General features: G+C 46.2%; 1 protein-coding gene across 1 annotated transcript in view; it reads left to right on the forward strand.

The window, feature by feature from the left end:
* Positions 1 to 8,217, forward strand: part of WNT2 (Wnt family member 2) — a 41,843-nt gene extending 33,626 nt beyond the window's left edge. Inside the window, exon 5 of the mRNA XM_006217174.2 lies at positions 7,094 to 8,217. Coding sequence (XP_006217236.1) covers positions 7,094 to 7,323 — 230 coding nt within the window. The 3' untranslated portion in view covers positions 7,324 to 8,217. The remainder of the gene's footprint in view (positions 1 to 7,093) is intronic.
* Positions 8,218 to 11,945: the final 3,728 nt, after the last annotated feature.

An 11,945-nucleotide genomic window follows, 5' to 3' on the forward strand; every position in this document is an offset into this window, starting at 1 on the left:
AAATTCCTAAGGTTCCTATGATTTAATATATGAATGAATGAATGACTTGTTCATTAATTTTACTGTAAGTTTGCAGTAACAGAACCTGAACTTGATGCCACAAACTCTTTCAAGTTGTTGAATTTCTTAAGTTGAATTTCTATGATTCAAAAATGTGCCACATTTCTTGTATATATTCTCTATTTGTTGAGTGAGATAATTTGAATAGAAACCAGGCTTTTAGCTAGTCTCTTCTCACCACAGTGCCTGTGGGGTTGGGTGACCCCCTCCCTGGAGAAGCGTGCCCTTATTTGGCAAGGGAAGGCTAATCTTAATTTTTAAGATACTGCTTTTAATTTAATATTTAATAAATCAGGAAACACATGTTGCCCACCTGAGCACTATGCAGTATGTAGAAGAAATATAAGACCTAACTCTGTCCTTGGGAGCAAGATGCAAGATAAATCAACAAACATTTCACAAGAGTATATGAGCCCTAATGCCCGACGCGCTAACATTACAGGACTTAGGAAGGCGGTTGAGATGAGCATGGAGTGGACAGGGAGCACTCTGTGAAAGGTGCCAAAGCAGGCTGGAGTCTTGAAGGATGGGAAGACATTCGGTCTAAAGGACTGAGAGGAAAGTCCAGTGCAGCAGATGAGAGTAACGGTTATGAGCAAACAGTCTACGCGGCTGTGACATCAGAAAGTCACTTCGGTGGGACAGTGAGGAGATGGCCTGATCAGAGGGCGCAGGTAGAGGGCAGTGGGAAATAAACTGGGGTAGGCTACTTAGTGCCAGATGTGGAAAACCTTGAAGAGCTGGACCTCAACAACTTTAATTCCAGGAGAGGATTTGCTATTTTAATGGGACATGCTTTCCTGTGTCAGTCAAACCTTTCCTACTTATTATGAAAATGTGGAATAAAATCCTCTGAGATAAGTGGAGAGACATTGCCTTTCCTCACTTTAGCTTTGCAAACCTTAGTGTGAGGAAGGGGAAGCCTTCCAAGTAGATGAATGTGCGGTCTCTAACATTTGCTTTTTAACATTCTTTTCTTCCCTCGATAAATCTGCGTCGTGAATGACAACGTGTAAGTCAACCAGAGGAGAAACAGCCTATTGGATGACGGGCTTAAGTGAATCTTGCTTTATGCCCTAATGGTCAACATATGGGCCTCTGTCAGCCGGGAGTGGCAGGAATTTCCAAAGATACAGGCCCATCCATGGAGGGAGAGAGAGCGCCCTTCCTCCAGGTCCCAGACGTGTGGGTCTGGGAACTATTAGCAAAAGCCCTCTGTCCTCCTCTGCTGTCAGGAAGATGCATGTCAGTGGAGACAGAAATGTTTTCACACTGGGAACCCTGACTCCATTATTAATTTTATAGCTCCAGGGATGGGATGCTTGATTCTGTAAAGTTCCCTCAGCATTGCCCCACCAAAGGTGAGTTATGTGGTCCCAAACTTATGGGATATAGAAACTCTGATTCTTCATCCTTTTCCCCACACATACGTGAGCTCTTGTGTGAGTCCAGGCGAGGACAACACCTGTGGGGTTCTAGCTGGAACCCACACCTTCCCCTGGGTACAGACGGCCCAAGTCTCACAGACATAGACTCTAGGTAGATGATCTGATGACAGTGTGGTGTGAGGATACTAGAAGGTGGGGCACTCTGTCTGGGGCCTGAGATCTGAACCCAGGCCAGCCACACGTCTGGGCACACTTCACAAACCTAAAGCAAAGGGAAGTCAGGGGAAAAAGCTTCCAACTTGTCACTTCTCTTAAGTAAACTGAATAAATCAAAGCATAGTAAGAGAAAACAGTCTAATACAATATAAATAATCTTTTAAATAAACATGTTAAATCAGAAGCATCTAAATATGTGTTTATCCTTTTAACACATCAAGTTGGGAGACTAATATTAGGACCATTACTCAAAAACATTTAAAAAATTTCTTTTTTGACGTATTTTCAGAGCTAGCCACACAGGCTTTTGTAGATATTGTATGATGCAAATATTTGACCCATAAGGATCAATTTGGTTTTTGGAAATGGCTTAGAGAATCTTGGAATGAAGTCTGGAGGGCAGTTAGGCAAGTGATCAAGCTATGTCACTTCATTTTGGTGAGATCAAATTGATGCTATGAGCTTCCCCGAACCAGAAAGTTCTACTTAGAGACAGCTCTTCCCAGAGTCTTCAGTCGTGGTCACATCAGTGACATACATTAGAACCACCTTGAGAGCACACACGTTTTAGAGATGCGCATCCTGGTGTTGCAAAGTGATCAGTCTGCCTTCCTCCTCAAAAGGTGATAGGAATTATCAGTACAAGAAAAATGCAGTGTAAGCTACAAACACCATGTCAGCCAGCCCTGTTCACTTTCTCCCACAACTTTAGATGTCTTAATTGTCTAAGGCATATCTTGTGCTGGAGGAAAAGGTCCCCTCCAAAAGAGTTGCATGTCAGGATCTTTGCAAGATCTTCATTTGATAAAATAATGAAGGCAAGAACAGGAAATATGCTAAAGCAATGATCATGTACTGTTACACGTGAGCCTGCTTTCTGGGGCCTGTGGGACATGAGGCTGAGGATGACAGCGGTCAAGAGCTCCCTCTCTGGAGTTGGACAGGCCTTCTCCAAATCCTGACCCTGCCACCTGCTCGCTGTGTGATCTTGGGCAATTCACTTAACCACCCCGACCTTCCATTTCCTCATTTCCAAAACAGTGATGACAATAGTCATATAGGCACTTATGAGAGTTAAATGAGATAATGCCAACAGAGGTTCATCACAAGGCCTAGCCTCTGTACGTGTTTCATAAATATTGGCCCCAGTTATGAGCAAAAAGGAGAGAAAGAGGATGTAAAAGAAGCGGGTGGGTGAGGGGGATGGGAAGAAAAGAAAGGATGGATGAACTATGCTCTATCTGGCTTCAAAAATGTGAAAACTGGCCCTTCTGGGCTTAAGCGAAGTGTAGCTGGTTTTATTTCCCCAGGGGCTCTTGTTGTGGCCTTGGCAGGGTTATCAGATCATCTACTGAGTGACTCGTGAATTAATAAGTTGGTATATTATTTAGAAAAAAGAACTGAAAGTATGTCCCAAATATTCATAACTAAACAAGGGCTAGATCACAAAACTTAGTGGCTCTTTTCAAAAAGAGCATGTGAGCACACACACACACATCTACACATACACACACATATACATATACACACAACACACACATTTTACACATATACACACATACACATAAACACATATATACGCATCCACACATATACACATATATACATACACCACAACACACACACATGCACACACAGTACACACACACATACATGCATAGTCTTGATTCTTTTAAGAATAATGGTGATGTTTTCTGTCTTGGAAAGGCTAATGGGAAGCTCCTAAGACAGCAGGGCCCTATTGCTATCAATAATATTGAGTCCTCACTATAATGTCCATAAAGGAAGCAATACCAATGAGTTTCCTGTAGCTCCTGCACTCTGGAAACACTCTTCAGGGTTTTGATAAAATGGCTCTATATTCTACTCAAAAGACAGCAAGTGTCAAAACTACCCTTCCTCCCTGCAGTCTGTCATGAGATTTAACGAGATCCAGACCCCAAAGCAGGGCCAGTTTGTGGTCCATCGCCACACAGCCTCATCCTCCCCCCTCAGTTCCCCATCCTGGTGCTCGGATCCCTCCAAGGGGCCGTTACTGCTCCTGGCGGCCCTCAGCCTTCAGAACCCCTCTCATCTTCCTTCTCCTGGGCCCTCATTACACCCTGTTTGACGGCCGGTGGGGAGTGGGGTGTCGGGTTAACGTTGTACCCCAGAGTTCTGGAACTGAACCCCGAGCTGTTGAGGCATCTCATCGCCAGAGTCTTTGTCTCCTTTACTGAAACCAGTTCTGAGTTCAGCTCCCGCTTTGTCTGCCCCGCTCTGAGTTTTGACAATGTCGTGGTCACCTCACTGAGCAACCTTCTGTTCAGATGGAGTCCACTTCCGTTTGCTGCTTTTGAGGGACGAAAACCTCCACGACCGTTTTTCGCAGCTGAGTTAGACCACCAGCGTGGACCTCCTTAGGCTTCCACGCCGCTGGGGAAAGACCACCGAGTTCCCTGTCAGTTAAGGGCCCGCAGCCCGGTTCAGGAGTGGGAGACTTGACCTCCCTGTCCTGGCCCCCGTGCCCTACAGCCTGAAAGGGGATGAAGAATCCTAACAGCCTGGTAGTGTATTTATATTTTGATAAATGCATATCAGTGGACATGAAGGGTGTTTATTGGTGTGCAGGGCTTACAAACAAAACACATAAAAGGTAAAAATTCAGAGTTGCCTGTGAGATGGCAGGTGAGCACTTCTCAAACCCCTACAGGTCATTCACACCCACACGGGTCATACACACCCACGGCTTTGGTTCCCACCTCTGGGCAAAAGATCTCCTAATCTGCATCTCCATCCTGACCTCATCTTAGAGAACGTCACCCACATAAACCCAGGCCCTCCTGCCAGAAGACTGGGACATTGTGGACTCCTCTCCTCCTCTCAGCCATCACCCAGTTAGTCACCATGTCCCGCTGGTGCGACCCCCTCACCTCCCCTCGCGTCTGGAGGTATCTCTCTCTCCAGCATCACATGGCATCCAGCCCAGGGACAGGATCTTTGTTTTGTTCACTGATACAGCCCTAGCTCCCCAAACTGTGCCTCGCACGTAGTGGCACTTGTTAAGTGAATGAATGGTTAACATTTATTGAGCACTTATTATGCCAGGCACTTCCAGGCAGTATCTCATTCCATCCTCACCACAGCCCTATAAGGAAGAAACTGTTTTTAATCCCAATTTGGCACAGGAGGAAACTGAAGCTTAATGAGATGAAGTAACTTGCCCAAGGTCACACAGTTGACACCTGGCAAAGCTGGGATCTGAACCCTGATTCGTCCAAGCCCTAAATAATCTCACTCTACTGTCTTGAGCTTTGCAATGTTTTCACAAAACTATTGCTGGCTACCATGGGCCTGAGCAAATGGAGCAGTTACCTTGAAGTAGTGCAAATACCTCTCTTCATTATATTATGAGTTCCTAAGAATAGAATCCTAATTATTTTATTTCCTCACCACCACCACCACCACCAAAACCCCAAGGAGCTGCACAGTGTCTTACACATGTTTGTGTTCACTAAATGCTTATTGAATTAAATACATGTGTCCTGTTAAGAGGCAGCATTTGGCAGTGAGTCCTTTTTGCACAATCAGTAATTCTGAGTACTGTCCTGATGGCTGCCCTGAACCCAGGCCCAGCTGCTGTCTCTTCTCACCCTTTGCTTCTTCAGCACGATGTAGGCTCAGGGCCATCCCTGGCTGACCCGCCCACCACCCTGACCCCGGCCCTTTGCCATCCTTCCTGTCCTTACGAAATCCCCCTGCCTGTCTTCCTGCTGTCAGTGGCTGCATCACGCAGAGCAAGTCCTGCCCTCCCTCTCCTCTTCTTGACCCCACACCCTGCTTGAATGTGGCTGCTTCCCTGGTCATTCCTGACAGGCAGGGCAACGTGACATGTATATAGATAATCGGAACACAGGGCGGATGGTGATAAACACCATCACGAGGCACTGGAGGAGTTATGAAGACAGAGAAATTTCTAGTTAAATGATGGAGCCCTGGAAAATGAAGTCCCTGTCTTTTTCATCCTGAAAAAGTTTTTGTTTCTTTTTTTAATAAAGAGTGTAGCTTCTCTAGGTTTGTTGGTTATTTAGGATTGACAGTTGTGAGTAACAGAAACTAGGGTGGTTTAAGCTAAAAGGAGAAATTTATTGTAAGGATACAGAGTCTCTAGGAATCCAAAGATTGGAATGCAGCCAGACCTCAGAGAGAAATGGAAGCAGGACAAGAAAACAGTCCAGGATCTGGGCAGCATTCCCTTTCCACGTCTTATCCTGTCTCTGCACAACTGCCTCGTTCTTGTCTCTCTGTGACCTCTAGTCCACAGACCTCCTCACAGTACGCCAGCGCTGCCAGTGGCTACTGAGTTTATACTTGGTTTACACTTGGAGTTTATACCGTCCCCATCAAGATCACAAAGCCTCAGGGAAATCTACCCGATTGGCCCAGATCAAGTCAGGTGCCCACACCTGGTCCCATCACCTGCCACCAACAGAGCTTGGGTCATGTTGTTCAACAAGGCTACCAGGTGCCCTGCTCTGTGCAGGAGGTAGGAGCAGAAATGATCACTGTAAGCTGAGCAGATGCTCCAGAAACATCCACTACACTTGGTTCTGTTGTCCGGTAATGCGCTTGTAAAAAAATTCTGGGTGCTTCCCTGGACATAGAATAACATCCTATCTTTGAGATTCTTTTAGAAACAAATATGTAAATATGAATTCCCATTTAGCAAACATCATCCCCCTTAACTGAGATGGTGTTCCTCTAGTCATCCCCAACAGGTTTTTTATACCAGTTTTGGTCACTGGAGACCCAGAATCCTGGATTCAATCAGGTGCCTTGCACACATCTAGATAGACCACAAGGCTGAAACACAAAAGATAAGCCAGTCTGGGCATTGCTCCCTCAAGGTCTTACCCAAATGATGCCCACTCCTCCCCTTCAGCAACCAGAGTTCTCTTGTCTTTCTCACGAGCCAGTGCAGTCAGGTCCGGGGAGACAGAACCCCCTCCCTTAAAGGGCCCCACACCCTTACAGATTCCAAGAGAGCTGACTTTGGCCACTGCTTCTTCACTGTGGTCTGAGGTCAGTAGAGAGGGCACAAGGACGGAGCCTTCTTTCATTCTGATCTGGCATTCAGTGACTCATCAGTCCAAGGCTGGGCAGGGATAATCCAAAAAGTCTATCCAACTTTGAAGTGGATGTGCTGGAGTCAGGGTGCCCAAAGCTGATCCAAAGCTGCACGTCCATCCTTCCTGGACTTGCCTTTGCTGTGCTGGCCCCTAGGTTGACACGTGCTGCATGGGCTCACAGAATTGGTGGCACAGCCCCAGGCTGTGGTAAGGTGGCATCAGGGCTCCAGCCTGGAGGATGACCTCATAACTCTTCTCCTCCTGACGCATACTGTATTCCACTCACACCGTTTCAGTGACACCCCCTGGCTTGTCTTCCAGGCTCCCTGGGTACAGCAGGCCGTGTGTGCAACCTGACCTCCCGAGGCATGGACAGCTGCGAAGTCATGTGCTGTGGGAGAGGGTATGACACCTCCCACGTCACCCGGATGACCAAGTGTGAGTGTAAGTTCCACTGGTGCTGTGCTGTGCGCTGTCAGGACTGCCTGGAGGCCCTGGATGTGCACACGTGCAAGGCCCCTAAGAGCGCCGACTGGGCAGCCCCTACATGACCCCAGCGGAGGTCACCATCCACCTCCCCTCCCGCAAGGACTCCGTCAGATCTGCAAGGACACTGGCCTTTGGGTTCTCTCTGGGAGATGCTTCGTAAGGCACGTGGCCTTTGTCTCTACGGAAGCCCCTTCTCCCTCCCCTGGGGCCCAGGGACTGGGGCCACACACTGCACATTAAGCATCGCCTATTCTCTCTGACTGCCAGCACACCTCTCCTTGGTCATGACAGGTGGTTAGAAGGGGCGGGGGTGGGCCCAGATCACTGCCTCCATCCACCTAGACACTTCCTCTTTCTAGAGTAGTTGGCCGGAGGGAAAAAGAGGGCCCCAAAGGAACTTCCTCTGTGTTTTCCAACAAATGTTGACAGTAAAGAAATTCCATACTTCCCTCTGGAGGGTAAAGAAAGCAGGATCAACCCCCACTGACTTCACTTTAATTCTTGAAAAGACCAAGCAGGGCTTTTGCCTGATCAAGTGGTTTTCACAGCCACCACCTCTGGGGTAATTGGTAATTGGCTGGAGAAAAATGACTTTCAATAAACTTTAGGTTTCAAATGCATGTGTTTCAAGGCATTTGTTGCCATATTAAAATATGATGTGACAAGGTGGGTCTGTTGTCCTTTGGTCCAGTTTGGAATCTTTGCAAGAGCAAAAGCCTCAGAAAGTGATTGCTTTGCATTACTGTCTGCTCCAAGTAAAGACCCTTTTAGGGAATGAGATCACCAAGAATCTGAAGGGAATGAAAAAGAAGACAAATGACCTGGCAGTATTCTGTAGCTATTGGGTGAAGATGGAGGAAAGTAACCTAGTGAGTGGAATGTTAGAGAACGTGTCTGTATAGATAAGGGGAAAAGGGGGGAATAAAATTCCTATCTGATATGATGCAGGTGGCCCATGGAATTTTGTAACTGAAACGGCTTTGAGAATGGAAACTGGGGGTGACAACCGAAATGCTGACAGAGAGGTTTCCAGAGCGAGGTCATGCCTGGACAGCCTCTACCATAAGCAGATGCCTGAAAGAAGTTGGCCATGTGTGCAAAGGGGCATCAGCTAGTATCCGTCCACCTTCACGCACGTTGTAAAGACCTGTCATATTTAATTGTGTTCACCGGATGCTTCCAAGATGACTAGAAGCCATAGTCTAAAGCAAATGACACAGCCTTGCTTATAAAGTTGGTAACCCTAGCATATTATATTGCAAACCAATCGTAATTCAGAGACTATATTTAAGGGCCCCAGCTGTAATTATGGGACTATCAACATGCAGACTGTGGCCGGCTCCTGCCATGAGCCAAAAGACGACATCGCGGGAAAATGGAGAGGCTGCTTGCTTCATTTGATGTATTAAAGGAAAGAAAGGTGAAGTCCACGAAGCTACTTCTCATCTCCTGTCCAGTTAGGTTCCTGTTCTAAACATGATCTCGTCACAGGGCTGCGTTAACCAACAGGATGATTCATTACACGCATCTGGGGTCAGATCACGGATGCTTGCTCACCCTTTAATACGGTGGCCTTTCAGTTCTCTTTCCTTGCTTTAGAGCAGGACATTCAGACCAAGGCTCATGGAAGTCAGCTTTCTAGTGCTTTGTCATAATGATATTTGCCTCCTAGTCTTCTTTAAAATGATGGAATTCATCTCTTTTCCCTCACTCCAAAATCCTGAAATTAGTTGTCTAATTTTTCCAAAGTGGCTCTTCCTTCCTTTCATTCTATGGATTCAGAGGGTGGGGGGAGTGGAGCATGATGGTAGCTGCTCTGAGCCCAGATGGGTCTCGGGGGGCGAGTGGGAGGCAGAGCAGGCAAACCTGGTCTTAGTAACACTGACACTTGCTGTGGGAGGATGGAGGGGCTCTCTTGGGGGTCCCAATGCCATCAGCCCCCTTTCCTGTTGGATGAACTCTGAAATCATAAATCCATGGGTGTATCTGGATGTGGAAAGGATCTGAGAGGACATCTTCGCTCCCCTCAGTCTGTATCGGGGGAACAGACCAAGAGAAGTGAAGGGATGTGTAAAAATACCAGTCATTACCCCCAACACTCCCACAAAGAGGATCACACTGTAAGAGTCTTAAAGAAATTTAAGCACTTTACCTGTTAAATGAAACTACTTTGTCTCAAAACTGACTCAGTGGATTCTAAATAATTTTAGCATCCTGAAGGGACGTTCATTATTTGTTTGTTTTATTCTTGGGATGTTTAGATCTGACTTTCCTTTTATGCTGAAATGCATTCTTCCTGATAAGGAGCAAGGAGACAAGCCACGCCCATGCAGACACCTGCACACGTGGTTCTCATCTGTATGAGGGACTGGACTGTGGCAACCAGCTCAAGTGGCAGTAGAGGCAGCTACCATGGAGGGTGAAATAAGAGAGTGAGATATTTTTATCTGCTTTTACTTCTGAAAGAGAAGAATCTCCCAATTTTTCAAAAGGTGAAAATTTCAAACTCATTTTCTTTAAAGCCTGGTAAAGAATCAATATTTCATGATTTTAAAAGATACTAAACTCTTCATTATTTGAGACTTTTAAGGGAATATGTAGCATGAATTACCCAAAATAAAATAATGAGAGAACCATTCAGGTCAGATCTCCTTGCAGATTCCCTCCCAATAAAAATCTTATTATAAATTGAAGTTTTCTGGGTCCAAGTTGATGCCCGTTGATTTTCTGCCATATCTGAAAACGTTCTACACAGTAGGAGATCTTGACTAGTTCACTGGCATTTTCTTCGATAAAGATAAGAGTCTGACTGTGACTCTGAGCCTCAGCAAATGGGTTGTTTTCTTCAATAGACTGGTCAGGTCTGTGGTGCTGACCAGTCTTTGTATCTGTGAACACACCTTGTCAAGGTGCATTCTAGTTACAGCATCCTGGACCACCGTTCCTGCTCTGAAGGTGGTAATCCCCTGCCTTGAGAGACCAGTTGATCCCCTTAAATGTCTTAAACTCAAGCACAAAAGCCCCAGCTCTTTGCCCTTCTGGGATATGGGAGTCCTAGCGTGTTATGGGACCAGGTGCTTCGGGATGGAAGGGGAGGAGGCACAGGGCAGCCTGGACACGGACCGTCTGCTCTCCCTTATATGAGTGTTACTAGATTGTGGCGAGCATCCTACAAGGATCCATCCTACGGCACTTTAGTCCACGTGCGCCCGGATCGTGGGAGGGGGAGTCAGAGAAAAGAGCCAGGAAGCTGTTCCCCAGTGACCAGCTGAGTCTAGTGATGATGGAGGGTGGCTTTTTCAGCTCTGTGGGTAACCTCTACACCTCCCTCTGCTGTTGCTACCCTGTCCCCTCTCAGCACCTACTTCCAAGGCACCTGGAGGCCCCTGAGCCTCTGGGCCTCAGGCTGGCGCTCAGATGTCCATACCTGTTGTGCAGCCCTGCTCTAGGTGGCCCATGTTCATTTTAAGAGCTGTTTTCAATTGTCACAACCATATGCCTTTTTATAGGAGTTATTACAAAGCTTGAAAACATCAGGTATCACATTTCTTTTACAAAGACGGTAGCTTTAAAGTCAGAAAATTCAACTTCACGTTGGCTTTTCTCAGCCTTATTAACTTATGAAGGAATTCTTACATTGCTTCTACGTGACCTGCAGCGGCCCCTCCCTCTCAGAGGCAACCAGCATGACCGTGCATGTGCGGGAGCCTGATGGCACTTTCAGGCCAGGATATGGTTATGACTTCTCGCTTTATTCAAGACTGGCCCAGGGCCGGTGTGGTCTCGCTCAGCTAAAGAACATTCATCTCCCCTCTTGCCCACTCTCAAAATAAAGGCTCAGAGAAGTGTCCAGTAGACCAGAACCATTCTTTTGTGTCTATTTACTGTACTCCAACCTGAGTTTCCTTATCTTAAGAGCCAGAGTTGTAGTCTCAACAAATAGAGCTCACAGTTCCAAAGCTGGTAAATTGCTTTTGTCAGGTCTGCACTGACTTTCTGCAAAGCAGCCCACTGGTGCAAGCTGACAGCCAGGGCGTGCTGATTGTGACCTGCTCCTCACCTGGGCAGAGAAAATTTTCACTCATCCATGAGCATGTTTACATTTTTCTGGGGATCAGCAAGGTGACAGGTGGTTTGCAAAGCCCAACAGGATTACTATTTTTCTAAATCATAGTTGCTTCAGCTTGAGTTTTTTTTCCCCTGATAGTCACATGGATTCCTGTTTAACCAAACTGCCCAATTCCACAAGCTAATAAAAGTGTCACACAGATTGTTACAAAGAACTATTGTTATTTACAAGTCTACGTTTTCTGTGAAATCAAAATATAATAAAGTGAATTTTTGGTGTTGACTCTTATTTTAAACTTGGGATAGTCTTGCCAAACTCCTCAGTGAAAAGAAATTCCTGCAGGTTTGCAAATTATCTCCTTGACCTTTTCTCAGGACCACACTTAACAAAATTTGATTAAGAGGCGTCTTTCAAGTTCGTAAAGATTTTCAGGGAAGGCAATTGACTTCCCTTACTGAGGACCACTCTTGTGAGTTCACAGGTAAGTCTCATATTCCAGATTGAGAAATTATTCCATTTTCACTGGTGATCTCCTATGGTTGCCATCTTAGTGCCTGTCCCCTCTTGGTGTCAGCGTGCTTTGGCAGTGTTTGTAAACTCAGGGTCTCTCCACAG

Source organism: Vicugna pacos, chromosome 7 (genome assembly GCF_048564905.1).
Source record: "Vicugna pacos chromosome 7, VicPac4, whole genome shotgun sequence".
In the NCBI taxonomy this organism is placed as follows: Eukaryota; Metazoa; Chordata; class Mammalia; order Artiodactyla; family Camelidae; genus Vicugna; species Vicugna pacos.